The sequence below is a fragment of the Antechinus flavipes genome, chromosome 3 (genome assembly GCF_016432865.1).
Source record: "Antechinus flavipes isolate AdamAnt ecotype Samford, QLD, Australia chromosome 3, AdamAnt_v2, whole genome shotgun sequence".
Classification (NCBI taxonomy): domain Eukaryota; kingdom Metazoa; phylum Chordata; class Mammalia; order Dasyuromorphia; family Dasyuridae; genus Antechinus; species Antechinus flavipes.
In genome coordinates this window covers 18,517,129-18,533,803 of record NC_067400.1, presented here as the reverse complement: position 1 = coordinate 18,533,803, position 16,675 = coordinate 18,517,129, and the positions used below count along the sequence as shown (strand labels likewise).

Below are 16,675 nucleotides of genomic sequence, written 5' to 3'. Positions count from 1 at the left end.
ATTGGGCGGAGTAAAGCTAGATAGCTCCGCCCCATCAGTTTTCCACAGTTTTTTTTTTTCTTGCCAGGGCGGGGCAGGCCAGTAGGAAATATCGCGAGAGGAAGCCAGCGCTGCCCCTTGGGTTGTCGCTATGGTGATGGAGAGTTCGGGAGCCGCGGGCAGGAGAGCGGGCCTGGCCCTGGGCAGCCGCAGCTCCAGGGCCACAGGTACGGGCTAGGGATTCCTGAGAGAGGCCGGAGACGGGCCAGGGCCGCCAGCTGCGAGACCAGGAGCGAGACGAGCTGCCGGGGGTGGGGAGGCGTCTCCTAGACCGGGGGCGCAATGAGGGGCTGGAATCTGGCGGGCGGACCCAGGCCTAGCGGATGCTCCTCCCCTCCGCTCCCCCTCCCCCTCCTTTCTCCCCTCCTCCTGCCTTTCTTCTCCTCCCCCTCTCTCCTCTTCCCCTTCTCCTCCCCCGCCTCTTTTCCTCCTCACCTCATACCCCCTCCTTACTTTTCTCTCCCCTCCTCCTCCCTTTCTCTTTTGCCTCCTCCTTACTCCTCCTCCCCTTTTCCTCCTCTTCCTCTCTTCCCTATTTTCTCCTCTTCCCTCCCCCCTCCTCTTTTCTTTCTCCTCTCCTCGGGTTCCCCCTCCTCTTTACTATTTCCTCCCTTTCCCCTCCCTCAGCTCCCCCATCCTTGTTTCCTCCCCTCCCCCTCTTCTCCTCCTCTTTTCTCCCTGTTTTTCTTCTCCTCTCTCCCTCCTCTTCCTTGCCCTTTTTCCTCATCACCTCTTTCCATTCTTCACTTCTCCCCTCTTCTCTCTCCCTCTTGCTCCCTTTCTTTTTCTCTTCCTCCTCCTCCCTTCCCCTTTCTTCTTCCCCCTCCCTTTCCTCACTTCTCCTTTCTGCTCTCCCTCTCTTTTCCTTCCTCTTCTTCTCTCCTCCCCGTCTCTTTTTGCTTCCTCTCCTCTCTTCTTCCTCTTTCTTCCCCCTTCTTTCCGTAGGCTCCCATTCCCTGTGTCCCCTCCTCTTCCTCTTCACTTCTTTCTTCCCCCTCCCTGCCTCCAGTTCCCCCCTCTCGGGTCCTCCCTTTCCCCTTTTACTTCTTCCCCCTCTTCACTTCCTCCTCCTCCTCTCTCTTTCTCTGTTTTTCCCCTCCTTCCTCCCTTCCTTCATGTCCTCCTCGTGTCCCCTCCCCTCCCGCTTTCTCATGCCCCTCCCTCCATTTGTCCTTCTTGCCTTGGGCTGCCCCCCAGTTTCAGTGCCCTGGGCTTCTAGAAGGGCACGGTGGAGGTCCTCAGGGCTTCAGTCTGGGTCACTGTGGTCTCCCCCATACTTTTTTAGTGGGGTGGGCAGTTGGCCAGGGTGGCCATTCCTGGTCTACGAGGTCAGCCTGCCTAGAGGTGGGAAACTGAGTGCTCCCCATTGACCCCCGTGAAGGTCACACTGTGCTGCACTGGGCACTGAGGAGACCCACGGCAGAGAGAAACAAGCCCAGCCCCCGTGGAGGGGCCTCTGGGCAAACCCTTGAGATTAGGGAGGCAGGGGGTCCCAAGGGGCACCAGGCACTAGAGACGGGCTGGAGGCTGATGGTCCCGTGTGTAAAGGTCACTCTACCCTGAGCCCTTTGCCCTTGTGGAGGGGAGACTCCAGGACCACCACCCACAAATGGAGTGGGGAACAGCCGGGCTGGGCCGGCTCTGACCAGCAAACCCACAGAGATAGGAACTGGCCTCAGCCACTGTCCAGACCTTTAGGGAACCCCCATTTCTGTACAGTCTTGTGTATGTGGGCACGTTAAATAAGTGTGCCAATCCCTGGGCATATGGGCACGTTAAATAAATGTACAAATCCCTGGGCATATGGGCACGTTAAATAAGTGTACAAATCCCTGGGCATATGGGCACGTTAAATAAGTGTACAAATCCCTGGGCATATGGGCACGTTAAATAAGTACCAATCCCTGGGCATATGGGCACGTTAAATAAGTACAAAACCCTGGGCATATGGGCAAGTTAAATAAGTGTACAAATCCCTGGGCATATGGGCACGTTAAATAAGCGTACAAATCCCTGGGCTATGGGCACGTTAAATAAGTGTACAAATCCCTGGGCATATGGTCACGTTAAATAAGTGTACAAATCCCTGGGCATATGGGCACGTTAAATAAGTGTACAAATCCCTGGGCATATGGGCACGTTAAATAAGTGTACAAATCCCTGGGCATATGGGCACGTTAAATAAGTGTACAAATCCCTGGGCATATGGGCACGTTAAATAAGTGTACCAATCCCTGGGCATATGGGCACGTTAAATAAGTGTACAAATCCCTGGGCATATGGGCACGTTAAATAAGTGTACAAATCCCTGGGCATATGGGCACGTTAAATAAGTGTACAAATCCCTGGGCATATGGGCACGTTAAATAAGTGTACAAATCCCTGGGCATATGGGCACGTTAAATAAGTGTACAAATCCCAGGGCATATGGTTACGTTAAATAAGTGTACCAATCCCTGGGCATATGGTTACATTAAATAAGTGTACAAAACCCAGGACATATGGGCACATAAAGTAATTGTACAAAACCCAGGGCATATGGGCACATAAAGTAATTGTACAAAACCCAGGGCATATGGGCATGTTAAATAAGTGTACAAAACCCTGGGCATACAGGCACATAAAGTAAGTGTATGAATCCTTGAGCATATGGGCACGTTAAATAAGTGTACAAAACCCAGGACATATGGGCACATAAAGTAATTGTACAAAACCCAGGGCATATGGGCACATAAAGTAATTGTACAAAACCCAGGGCATATGGGCATGTTAAATAAGTGTACAAAACCCTGGGCATACAGGCACATAAAGTAAGTGTATGAATCCTTGAGCATATGGGCACGTTAAATAAGTGTACAAAACCCAGGGCATATGGGCACATAAGTGTACAAAACCCAGAGCATGTGGGCATGTTAAATAAGTGTACAAAACTCAGGGCATATGGGCACGTTAAATAAGTGTATGAATCCTTGAGCATATGGGCATGTTGAATAAGTGTAACAAAACCCTGAATATATGGGCTGTAAAATAAGTGTATAAAAACCCGGGTCATATGGGCATGTAAAATAAGTGTAAAAACCTGGGCATATGGGCACGTTAAATAAGTGTATAAAAACCCGGGGCATATGGGCATGTAAAATAAGTACAAAACCCTGGGCATATGGGCATGTAAAATAAGTGTATGAAACCCTGGGTATATGGGCATGTAAAATAAGTACAAAACCCTGGGCATATGGGCACGTTAAATAAGTACAAAACCCTGGGTATATGGGCACGTAAAATAAGTGTATAAAAACCTGGGGCATATGGGCACGTTAAGTGTATAGAAACCTGGGCATATGGGCATGTAAAATAAGTGTGCGAAATCGAGGGTATATGGGCAAGTTAAATAAGTATACAAAACCCTAGGTATATGGGCACGTTAAATAAGTGTACGAAACCCTGGGCATATGGGGACGTTAAATAAGTGTATAAAAACCTGGGCATATGAGTACGTAAAATAAGTGTATAAATCCTCGAGCATATGGGTACATAAAATAAGTGTATGAAACCCTGAGCATACAGGCACATAAAATAAGTGTATGAATCCTCGAGCATATAGGCACATAAAATAAGCGCATGAAACCCTGGGTATATGGGCATGTAAAATAAGTGTACAAAGCCTGAGTATATGGGCATGTAAAATAAGTGTATGAAACCCTGGGCATATAGGTACGTAACAGAAGTGTACAAAACCCGGGTATATGGGCACGTAAAATAAGTGTATGAATCCCCAAGCTTATGGGCACGTAAAATAAGCATAGGAAACCCTGGGCTTATGGGCATGTAAAATAAGTATTCAAAACCTTGGGTATATGGGCACGGAAAATAAGTATACAAAACCCTGGGCTTATGGGCATGTAAAATAAGTTATCAAAACCCTGGGTATATGGGCACGGAAAATAAGCACACGAAATCCTGGGCATATGGGCACATAAAATAAGTGGGTATGCGGACATATAAAATAAGTGTACAAATCAAACCTTAACTGATAATCAGTCATAATGTTGTGACTTGCACATTCAGTTATGGGACCAGTAAAGGATCATGACCCACGTGGCCTGTGCAATTCTTTTTGGGGCTGTTAGGAAGTATTCAGGGGCCCTCTATTTCCTAGCCCCCCTGCTGAGCAATGGGGGAACCAGGAAAGGTAGAGGCCAATGGTCCTCCAAGGGCTCACAGCTTAATGGGGGCAGGGTGGAGCGCCAGCACTGGAAAAGGAAGCACAGGCCAGCCACATCCCCGATGGGTTGGAGGAATGGGCCGAGAGGAGGCCCTAGAATTTGAAGGGCTTGGGAAAGGTGGATGGGGGTGAGGGACCGGATCAAGGGGGCAGCCTAAGGGTGACAGGCCAGCTGTTACCTTCAGAGATGGCACCTTTGGAACTGGCACTTAGGCACGGTTGGAGATGGAGCGTGGTTTAGGTGGCAGGTCAAGGGAGGTCAGCAGCTAACTTGGGGATGGTGCTGAGAGGAGCACCCAAGGAGCGCTGTGGAGGAAGGTCAGGAGATATGGGGAGAGTCACTGGTGGAAGAGCTGGAAATCCGTGGAAGTCGGAGCCAGGCTTAGCTTTGTTGGACAGGCCAGGAGCAGTGGCGGGGAGCGCGGGAGGATGAGGGCCACTTGGTGTAGGGCGGGATGAAGCGCCCTCCCCCTTCTAGCACGAGCGTGTCGGGGTGCAGTCTCCTCGGGCCTGGGGTGGCTTCCTAAGGGCCGGGGGCCGCCCTCCCCTTCCACTTGTGGAGTCACTTTGTGGGTTCATTGTCAGAAGTTGACGAGCTCCTGTGGGGCAGAATCTGCAGTTGGTCCGGTGCCCAGCAGCTAGTCGGCACTAATTGGGCGCTTACGGATAATGTGTAGTCTTGAGAATCCTACACCAGCTGTGGAGGTGCTTGGGTGCCCCAGTTGTTTGTCCCTGGGTCTATGTGAGCGTGCGCCCTTTTTGTAGCTGGATGTCCTGGTTCTGCGCCTGCCGAAGGTGGCTCTGTGCTGGGGTCAGGGCCTTGGTCAGGGGAGGGGAAGGTGGCTCCGTGCTGGGATCAGGGCCTTGGTCAGGGGAGGGGAAGGTGGCTCCGTGCTGGGATCAGGGCCTTGGTCAGGGGAGGGGAAGGTGGCTCCGTGCTGGGATCAGGGCCTTGGTCAGGGGAGGGGAAGGTGGCTCCGTGCTGGGATCAGGGCCTTGGTCAGGGGAGGGGACGGCATCTTTGCTGCTCCTTCATCGCTCGGCGTTCTCCGTTTCTGCATCCTGGGCCCTGAGCCTGTCAGTGCTTTTTAATTGTCCCAAAGGAGATGTTGCTGCTTTTGTGAAGTTTTCCTTAACATCTCATCAGTGTCTGATCTTGAAGTCTGTGAGAACCTTGGAGAAGAGCCTTGGGGCGCTGCGCTTTCCCTGAGCCATCTGCTGCCTCCGTTTCACTGTGATGTGTGCGGGGATATTGGGCAAACGGGGCTGCGGGCTGAGGCACTCCTCGAATGCCAGCTTTAAGCCCGGTTCTTTGGCCGTTCTGTGAGGGCTCTGGGACCGAGGGCGGAAGCCTCCGGGTGGTGTGGAAAGCCCTTTCCAAGGGGCTCTGCCGTCCTTCAGGCCCTCACACGTTGCTCTTCTGAAGCTGGTGTCCTCCTGTGGGGGGGCCGCTTCCCCTCAGGGACCCTGGCTCCCTTTGGGTCCAGTGGGAGGCCTGACCCGCCGCAGAGGATGGGCCGGGGAAAGGGAGTAGTGGGTTTTGACATCCGAGGCCCCTCTGCTGTTACTGCATCGGGTGTCTCATGCCTTTCCCAGCTCCATCTCCTCAGCTCTAAAAGGCGGGTGCTGAGCCAGAAGGGGGGGGCACCGTGCCTTCCTTGAAGTGACTTAGTGTCTCTTCACCCTACAGAGATTGGCCCTTTATCCTCCTTCTTCAGGGGCTGCCACAGATTGGTCCTCCAGGCTAGACATGTCCTCGACCCCTCAGCAAGACTGGGGTCAGCCATTTGAGAGCAATGGCCAGCTCATGGCATCCAGCATAGCTTGCAGGGATGCCCTGGGATCTGCTTCGGCCCCGGGCCGGGTGACTCCTTGGCTTTGTCCCATGGCGCTTTTCTCAGGGGGTGATGGAGATTCTAGAAGAAACAAGCCCTCTAAAGGGCTTCTCCAGCCCTTGGCACTCCTGCGGGCATCCTCAGGGTTGCCCAGGGACATCCCTGAGGTCAATGGCATCCCTCAGTTGGTCCTTTAGATCGTGGGATCATTTCATTGATCTAGTCTGGGAGCAAGATCGGATCATTTAGCTGTGGCCCTCGCCAGACGTCGCTTCCTCCTGCTGAAGTGTGGTAAAGCTGGTGCTGGGGGCTGCTCCAGTTGGGGTCCTCTTGGTTCTGAATTGTCCTTAGCCTGAATTCCCACTGGGAAATCTAAGAGTTTGTGTGGCTCATGTCTAGATATGCCTACGTGTGGTAACAGGTGCCCTAGTCCCTCAGAAGTCCTCAAGGTAATGCTGACTATTGGACGCAGGACAGCTTTTCCAGCTACCAGCAAAAACAATTTCAGGAGCCCAGGAGAGACAACCCGTAGTCTGTGGAGACAATTCTGCCGGCGGCATCCAGCCCGATGGTGCTGCCGGAAGGGTATGCACTTCCCTAAAGGGAAGCATCCATTTGGATTTCCAGTCCAGTCTGAGTGGCTCAGAGAAATGGCAGGGGCAGTTTGGGTCTTTCCCGCTCTGTTATGGCTCTCTTTTGCAGCTCCTCCAGCTTGGGGAACTGATTTGTGTCAGCTTTCCTCTAAGATGCTAGTGGGGGAGAGGGGCTTTTTTCTATTTAGAAGGCTAGATCCCAATTGCTGTTGTAGGGTGGGCTTCATTTAGGGCAGTCTAGTGCTTCAGGTTCATAAATGAAGCAAAATGAAACCTGAAGAATCATCTGACAGTCAGAAAAAGGAGGTTTACTTAGCTCTAGCATAGAAAGGACGTTCAGCAAGGACCCAGAATTGATTCAGCTGAGCAGAGCTTTCCTGTCTCTGCTGCCATGGTGATGTGTTGTTGCCCTAGCCTACGTATAGGTTATTCTTAGACTACCACAAAGTTATGGTGGAGGCTCAGGTCTTGGAAGAGTGGTCACAAAACCCACGTGACAGATGCTGCTTCTGCCATATGTGTACTCAAAGGCATCCCTAAGGCTGTGAGAAGTCTGGATCTCTAAATTCTCAATATTCTTCCAAAGACTGAAGCTTTAGGAACTCCTGCCTCTTGGTGACGAGATTGCCCTCTCTGAACCTCCATCTCTTGTGTCCACTGCCTTCCAAGGAATGGTCAGGAATTTGTGATCCAGGGACTCGCATCATTGGCAGCACTTTTGCTCCAAAGTAGCTGTTGATGTCTGGGAGTCCAGGTCAGTTTTTATTTCTGCTGCTTTCTTGTCTCTTCTGAAATTGGGAAAAGACAAAAGCAGCCCACAAGGTCTGTTAGCTCATCTTCTATAGACCTTACGTAAACACCTGGCCACGACCCAATATTCCGTTGGAGTCAGATAAGGTTTCTTATTCTATAAACTTAACTAATTAACCAAGGAACTCTTCTGATTGTGTGCATGCGTGAACGTGTGTGTACGCTCGCTCGGCAGTATAATGGTGCTGCATAGGGGATGGTGGAATAGGATACAAGGAAATTGTTAGTCTTTTTATTTTGTTTATGTGAATGTGTTTTCTTTTTATGCAGATTTTTGAGGCTCCTCGAATGTCTGTTCTACAGTGAATATAGCCAAGCAACTTTTAAAATTCATCTGGAAATTTTGAGAAAATGAGACTGAAGATCTCACTTCTAAGAGAACCAAAACATATCCTTTTTTCCTTAATAAAACTTATTTGGACATTATTGCTGAATTATTTTACAATTTTACTTTGTTTTCTTATAGTTGGAAAATAAGTTGTTTTTGCCTATCTTTTTAGTGATAAACTTTAACTCAAAAATTGTTAAAATATTTGTGATTTTGCATATGCTTTCACCTTTTAATTGACATTTTTACCTGTTACTTGAGTACTTATTTGACATAAATAGAATTTTTGCTTAGTCTATCAGAATCTTGAGAAAAACCTTTGAAAGCGAAACAGTTACCTTGTTCCAGGGAACAAGTAGGAACCAGCAAGTTTTTAGTTCCTATCAGTGATGGAGTCTATTGCCAAGATGCAGGAGAGAATGGAGGAGGGGTTGGGCAGGAGGGGGAAGCTGGGCAACCTGTATAGTCCTAACTCGACAGGGTGGTTTCATGATTTTACATAAAAATGAAGAGTCTGCCATACTTGGGTCTAACCCCTACTTCTCCAGCCCACTGTACCTATCAGAAGTGCTGAAAGGTGGACACCATGAAAAGTCGTTTTTTGTACCCTTTTAGGAGCTGTAGGAATCTGGCTAAACTCTTCTTGCATCTATTCATATTTAATCATTGCCTCTCCTTAGAGTAAAGAGTACATCTCTGACATATGAAGTTACTTTGGTCAAGTTATGAGGCTTGGGGAAGCGGGTGTCTGTGATTTACTTCCATCCCCAGCCCTGCTCATGATTCATAGAGTTTCTAAACAGGGAAGATTCAAATCTCTATTGAGCTTACTTTCTAGATGGAAGAATCCAAGTCTTTTTTAATCTGTTCCATTACAAGAGTGTTTGTAATTGCTCATTTCTGGATCTTTCTTTTATTATATTTATGGTGTCCATCATTACTGAAACAGAAAAAGAGGATGTGTGATTCAACAAGATCATCTCCAACAAAACCGGAGATTTAGCCTGTGATGGGATCTCAGAGGCCGCGTGGTCCACTTGTGAGAGTGGTTGCTACTAGGATAAAGCACAGATTGCACTGGTGGCCACTCACCAGTGTAGTTCTAACTTGATCTGATCAAACTGGCCTCTTGGCTCTTCCTCAATGGCCCCATTCCACATCCTACTTCCTCCTGGCTCTCCCCACTACTGGGAGGACTCCTTCTTCACCTGGTAATATCCTGAGCTCCATTTGAGGCTCTGCTCCTGAATCTTCCTGCTTATTAGAGCTTTGCTTCTCATGTTCCCCTTCTCTTGTAGTTAGTGACTGATCTGTGTCCAGCACGTTGGGAGCAAGAGCCTGGCATCTTGTAGGGACTTAATAAATGCTTGATGGAGCGAATTTGAATTCTTTCACCCCATTTCCTCTGCCTTAGTAAGATCTCAGTGCTTCAGATGTGACACAATGAATCAATTGGTTGGGAGAAAATGAATGGGCTCAGTGAGAATGAGAGAACTGAAGGTTCCAGATAGAGGGGAAGGAAGGACAAGAGCATTTTATTACTGGCAAGAGACTGAAAGGACTGTGATGTTTGAAAATAAGAGATCTGGGGCTTGGCAAAGCTCTGCAGTCATAGAGACGGCTCAAGACTGCAAATGATGGAAGTTCTTTGATCTGTCTTTGTCACCTCCAGATAATACCAGGAGTTGTCCATAGAGGGAAGACAAAGAACTTCCCTGGACCAAAAAGGGGGAGCCCTTGTTTTGAGGAGCTTTCCTGAGTAAATAGACAATTTGCTGCATGGTTTTCCTTGAAGAACACTGAAGAGTGAATTTGGAAGTGCTCCTCCCTTAAGGAAAGCAGCTGCTTTTGGTTAGTTCGTGATGAGTTCCACTCCAAGCACAACTTGATATTGGTACCTCCTGTGCTGGACAAGTCTCCTTGATTTTGTGAACACTTAATTAACCTCACTGGTCAAGTCACATGTGAAGCAAAAGCCTTTCCACGTTTTCTTTTCCCTTAATAAATGACCTCTAGAACTTCAGAACATGGGGAAAGAAAGGGTGCTTATCCTTGGGGGGGCTCTACCACTAGTCCCCAGCCTTAGGTTGCTAGGATAGACAGGTACTTCTGGGGCATTGAAGTCTGATGATGATCTTCCCCCTCTCTTCTTAGTTTTGCCTCTTGTCTTTCTGGGCTTTCTTCGGGGCGCCGCCACTGCCAAGCTCTGTGCTTCCTCCTCCATTTGGATTCCGTTTGGCCAACACATATCGAGCGCCTATCCATGCCTCATGCTCCCAGCCTGTGTCCTCAGTGAGCTTGGGAGTGCTGGGAGACAAGGAGCCTTCAGTGACCATGTGTGTGAAAGCCATTGACCCACTGGCCTCGGGCTCAAGGGGAGGCGAATGGAGGCAGCTTGGGAAGCCTCTTAGGGACTCCCTGAGCCGAGCTTCTGCAGCATTACATGCACTGCATGATCTCTCCCACAGTCATCGGGGTTATTTGGATTTTATTTATTTTAATTTCCCAGATCCAATTTATTTGTTGTTCTATTAAAGCAGAAGATGAATCCCATAGATGACAAAGTATATATTTGCTTTCTCAGAAATTTGACATAAAATGTGATTTCCCTCCTCTCTTTCTAAAAACAGACAAATTGCCAGTGAATGTTACACATGTATATTTCAAATTTAATCCATTGCCATGTTCTTCTGAGACTTTTTCACTTCATAAGATCCCTGCTGCTTAAAGATGGAGTATTTGGATTTTAAAAGCAAATGTTCATTGCTGGTGGAATTGGGCTTTGTGTTGGGAAGTGTTGGGAAGGTTGCTCAGCTCCTGCAGCTGCTCCTCTCCTTCCCAGCCTTCCAAGCCAAAAGAGGAAGGGACAACAAGGGAGTGTCCTGATCCGAAAGGCCACTCCCACTTTCTGCAGTAGTGGAAGGGCTTTGGTCACTTGGGAAGCCGTAGGTGGCCATGGTTGGGTCTAGAAGTCCAGCCTCCATACACAAAGTATGGAAATCACATACTCCATACACAAAGTACTTTGCCATCATTTAAGTGCTAAGTCAACAAGTTCCTCTTTTCTTCTTGCTACTCATTGAAAAAGTATTTACCTTTAACAGGGGAATTGATTTATTTAAATTCAGGTATTAAACATCTGGAGTCAGTTTGTTAAATTTAATTTTAAATCAGACATTAAGCATTGAATTGCTGGATTATGTTCTTGGAGACAAAGGTAAGGCAGAAAGACAAAAATAAAGAGATGCGAGTGGAGCTATAGAATGATATGAGCATCCTCTGGGAGGGAAGCCCGACAGTTTTGGAGGGGCTTGGTTGCTCGGTGGTGGGATACTGTCAACTCAGGGCCCCCTGTATGATGAGTCAAGTCACTTCTCTAGGTGGGCCTCTGTGTCCTCATTTGTAAAAGAAAGCAGTGAATAAAGGTACAAGGTTTTGCTTTGGGGAAGTAAGAAAACTAGAAAGGCTGAAAAGTGGGCTGCAGGGAAAATACCACCAGCTTTAAGAATCTGTTCATGTTTTCCTATGCACCTATGGGAAAAATGGAGAGGATAATCTTATATAGGTTCCATTTTTCCCCTCCTTCTCCCTTTTTTCCTCCCTCCTCTGTCTCTCTCCAGATCTGCATATATACATATATACCTGCACATATACATACATAAAACATCTGGTTTTAACATGTCAAATATAAATGGTTATATTTGGTTAAACGGTTAGTCTACCCAAGTTCTTGGAGCATACTAAGTAACAGTTGAATTATCATCCAGAGTCCTTTTATAAAATGGTAGAGTTTACTTTTCAATTAAAGACTTTTAAAATAATGCATATTAATATAATAATGTCTAATAACAAAAAAATCCATACTGTTTGGAAGTTCTTTGAGCCACAGTGCTCACTGGCCCTGGAATGAGGAGGGCCTGAATTCAAATAATACCTGAGAAACTTTCTAGCTGTGTTATTCTGGACAAATCACTTAATCATGTGTGTCTCAGTTTCTCATCTGCAAAATGGGCTGAAGAAGGAATTGGCAAACTACCCCAGTATTTTTGCCAAGAAAACCTCAAATAGAATCCCAAAGAGTCAGACATATCTAATCTACTAAAAAAAATGTTTTTTTCAAATCATATATTACCATTACTATTTAACTTTTTCTATAAGAAAATGGGATTATAGGATTTAATGCTTCAGTAGCTCAAAGCTTAGATTCTAACCAGAATTTCCCTTTGTAAAGTTTTTGGTTTGTTAAAGTTCGTCCTTCCTTGACAAATCATACATCAAGAATTAGTAAGTTGTGTAGGGTGGACCACTGCTGAAGAGCTGTATTCCTGTAGTGATGATCATCAAATAGTCAAATGGAACTTGTTAACGACTGAGACCAGCCAGATCGTCAAGCTCCCCGATGACATCTACCCCATTGATCTTCATTGGTTCCCCAAAAGCATCGGTGTGAAGAAACAGACGCAGGCCGAGAGCTTTGTTCTCACCAGTTCTGACGGTAAGGTTGCGCAGGGCCAGGATTTAAGCTTGGAAATGTTTTTTATGGAGCAGTTTTTTGTAAAAGTTCCATAAGGGAGCATTACCCTTTTGTAAATGTTGCAGCTGCCAGTGATGTCTCTTGGGGCACTCTGCCAGAGGCTTTAGGGAAGCAGAGTTGGAACCTTGGTCTTTCTGGGTTAACTCTCAAACCCATTGTTATTTCTGATAATCAGGCTGCTATGCTGAAAACTTCTCTCCATGTTTTTGGTTGACTTCCATGTATTGTTTTGTGGTGAGTCTTTTAAGGAAGGGTTAGCTTTTTTTGTTTTTATAGCCCAACCAGACCTTGACTTTTTTAAAGAGATATTCCTAAAATTTCAAGCCATTTGAGAGAATGAGTTTTTTTTTTTCCTCATCTGTAAAATGAACATCTAGCTCAGAGGATAGTTGTAAAGATCTAATGGGACAAGATGCAAAGTGCTTTGCAAAACTTTCAAGTTCACATAGTTATTATTTAATTATTAGAACCATTTATTATTACCAGTGCTTCTGACTTAATGCTGTTAACTTGAGGGTAACAACTGATACACAAACTTAACATTAATATAATTCAATAAATTGTCATTGTCTAACAGCTGAGTATCAGGTATTTAAGTTTATGTATTAATTTTAAGATTTGGTATTTCTATTATAACTCAAGTGATGGTTGTTGGTACAAATGGGAAGAATGCTTTGCTCATACTCAAATGGAAAGCAACCTCTGCTGTGGCTTAGGATACCAGGGAGGGCTAAGCTAAAGGATGTATTTATGTCTGCATGGTTACTATCTGTGTGCTGAAGATTCAAGTGGAAAGTTGTTTTTTCTGATGGGGACTTTACATGGTACCTATGGCCAGTTCTAATAAGTTAGGAAACAGTTTTTTTTGCCTTAAATTATTTGGTTGCCTAGCAGCAATTTAGCTGACTTCAGTAGGAACAATCTAATCATCTGCTTCCCTTGAGCCTTCCAGGCAGCTTGGTATTGTTGGGGTTGCCTCGGCCAAGTAGGAAGCAAAGGCCCCGAGTTTGAGCTTTGGGCGGCATTGTGATGTGGGTAAGTCACTGAGTTCCTCTGCCTCTCCTGCTGGAGCGCAAACTCTGTCGGGGCAGGAGTTATGGCAAAGGCTTTACCTTTGGATTCCTAGTGAAATAATAGATATGAAAGCACCACTTGGTGATTGCTAAAGATTGTATAATGAAAGGGAAGCTGCTAGAAGAGACAGTATACAGGTAGGAACAAGATTCAAGGTTGCAAATGTGACTGAACATTAGCGCTAACTATGTTAATGTTTATATAATAGTTTATACAATAAATTCTTATTATTGTTAGGATTATTGTATGGTTTCGAGAAAATTTCCAGACTATCCAGCTTTCTGTTAATTTTTCAAAAACCCTCTGTTGTAACAGAATCTACTTTTTTTTTAATTAGAAAAACATTTTAGACAATACATTATAAAAATCTATGATTCTCTTTCACTTATATTAGAGTTATTTGGATTTCAGAATTAAAAAAAAAAATCTATCCTAAAGTAGTTCCACGCTATAGCGAGCATTGACATGAGCAGAGTGGTCGATCTGTGAGCAGCAGGAGGGAGGGGTTTAGAACTAGGGGGCAGCACTGGGAGAGCACAGAGAAAAAGGCTCCAGATCAACAATTAAGGAGAGTAAGGAGAAGTTGGAAAATTAAGAAACTCCTGCAAATTAGGAAACTAATCAACATTTTCACAGCACTAGATTAGTAGATGAAATATATTGGCCAGGGTCATCACATTGGGTGAAACCACCTGGAAATAAGTAGGCTCACCAGGAAGTAGATAGGACAGCTGCAAAGGCCCTTTTTTTTCAGATGAGTAAGTACAGAGGATCAGGGAAATTGAAGAGACTTGCCTAAAATTAACAGCTAGAGAGTGGTAGAATCTGGACTCTTTTGACCAAGTTTAATGCCCTTTCTATTACATCCTGTTTCTGTATCTGGAGAAAGGGGAATCAGTCTGCAGGGGACAATGTGCGAGAGGTTCCTCCCGGAGGCCTAGTTAATCTAATCCTATATTGTTAGGGGCAGATAACAAAAGTCAACATAGACTTGTTTTGACTTCATTTGTCAGACATATGGTACAAGCTTATTAGTGAGAATGGTTTCTAACTAGTAAAACTTCTCTTAATTTGGAGAAACAGTCCTTCCCAAGCAGTTTCCAGCTCACATGTTATAGTAATAAAGACATACAAAATGAAGAAATGTATAGTTTCATTTGGGATCTTTTAGAAATACTAAACAAAGTGACTGGTGTTAATATCAATATAAACTTTAGGAGAAGTTTTATCTCCCCCCAAAACTAATTCTAATAGATGATGGTAAAGAAAAAACCAGTCCTCTCTTGACTTGATCTCTCATAAGCCAAGGGACACATTCTTTCTCTCAAATTGGCTAATAAAAGTACGTTTCCTTTATATAGATTTAGGCATTGGTTCTGACTTTTTGAGTAACTAAGTAAACTCCTTGTTTGGTAAAGCATATATCGGATTTAAATTCAGTGGTACTGACAACAGTCTGTTCATCTTATGTACATTTTAAAATGTTTCATTGATTTTTTTTTTTGCATTTCTATCACTATCCTTAGTCAAACTCCTTCATCCCTTTCAAAAAACCCCCTCAAAACTTTTCTTTGTAACAAAAAAGTAGAGCCAAAATAAAGTATAAATTCATACATTGGTTGTATCTGAAAATGTGTCTCATTCTGGACTGCAGGCTCTATGCTAATCCTCTGCCAAGAGGTAAGAAGTATGCTTCATTTCACTATCAGTCTTCTGTAGTCATTGATCAGGGTTCTAAAAGTCTTTAAAGTCATTTTCCCTTTACATCCTGGTATTTGTAGAAATTGTTCACTTGGTTCTTCTCACTTCACTCCACATCAGTTCATCTAAGTCTGCTCAGGTTTCTCCCCATTTTGTCAGTCTTAGGGGACGATGCTCTTCCTTTATATACATAGACTGCTAAATTCATCTCCAGTATTTTGCAACAAAAAGTGTTCTTTTAAGACCCATTTCTTAGAACATAAAAGATAGGGATTGAGGAAAGAGAATCCTCCTTTTCTCACTAACTTAGTTCATGGAACCTTTGCTTTTGAGTGAACTGGGTTCTTCCCTTTCTGGATACAGCAGGTACAAAAAAAAGCAGAGCCAAAAAATCCTGATTGACTAAAGTTTTAAAGATGAAGGCAGCCAATAAAACAGACTACCTCCACTCACATGGTAAGGCCTCCACGTTGCTGGAAGTGGGTATGGCCAGAGCAGCCTGGGGCATAGGTCTACTGGTGAGCTTATGAATAGTTTAATAACTTTTTGTGCATTGTTCCAGATTGCTTTATTGAATTGTTGGACCAATTCAGAATTCTTCTAGCAGTATGTTAATTTGTTATTTTCCTGTAGCCCTTCCAGCAGTATTCATTTCCTTTTTTTGTCACCTTTGCCAATCTAATTGGTGTGAAATTGAACTTCAGAGTTGTTTTAATTGATATTTCTCTTACTATTGTAAAATACAGAGCCTTTTAAAATGGTTGTTGATAGCTCGGATTTCTTCTTTTCCATTCCATTCAATTCAGTAAAAATTTATTAAGTGCCAACTACGTTCCAGACACTGTCCTAAGTGCTGGAGATAAAAATAAGAAAAAGACAACCTCTGCTCTCAAGGAGCTTATGGAGTAAGAGGATACACAGAAAGAAGAGGGCAGGAGGGGCGGTAGAACCCAAGAGGTGTTGGAGGAGAGCTGTGATGTCTATGGAGATGTAGCCAAACAGCTGCTTATGGAAAACCGAGAGTAACCCTGGAGAGTTGTGAGCCCTCTCAAATGGAAGGTTCTAAAAAGAGCCCCTCCATCAGAGGGGGGGTAACTGTCAAGGTTGAAGTATCAAAAGCAAAGTCATTCTGTTTGTCCATTTCAAGTGATCATGTGGACATGATGTTCTTGGAGTCAAAAATAAGCAGAAAATGAAGAAAATGAAGTTCTCATAATAGCTTCTTCCAGGATGACATATGCTAGAAATTCCAGAGTCACATGAGTGGAAGGAATGAGCTTGTGGTTTCAACATCAATCAGTTAATAAGCATTTATTAAGCACTTGCTCTCTGCCAGCTACTGTGCAAATACTAGAAATGCAGAAAAAGAGAAATGTAATGGGAGAAAGGGAAAGGGAGAAATGGAATAGCATAAAATATCTGCCATAAAAGAGGCAAGAAAAAGTCTTTACAATGGAAGGTGGAAAGGGAGTGAACTTACTCTATCAGAATTGATTCAATGAGGAAATAACACACACACATAATATTGGGTATAGTGCT

At 44.9% G+C, this 16,675-nt stretch overlaps 1 protein-coding gene across 1 annotated transcript in view; it reads left to right on the top strand.

The window, feature by feature from the left end:
* Window positions 1-12,102: 12,102 nt before the first annotated feature.
* The window catches only part of IFT80 (intraflagellar transport 80), a gene marked incomplete at its 5' end in the record, with an annotated part of 83,380 nt that continues 78,807 nt past the window's right edge, over window positions 12,103-16,675 (top strand). Inside the window, one exon of the mRNA XM_051990479.1 lies at window positions 12,103-12,322. Within this exon, the coding sequence (XP_051846439.1) occupies window positions 12,103-12,322 (220 nt within the window). The remainder of the gene's footprint in view (window positions 12,323-16,675) is intronic.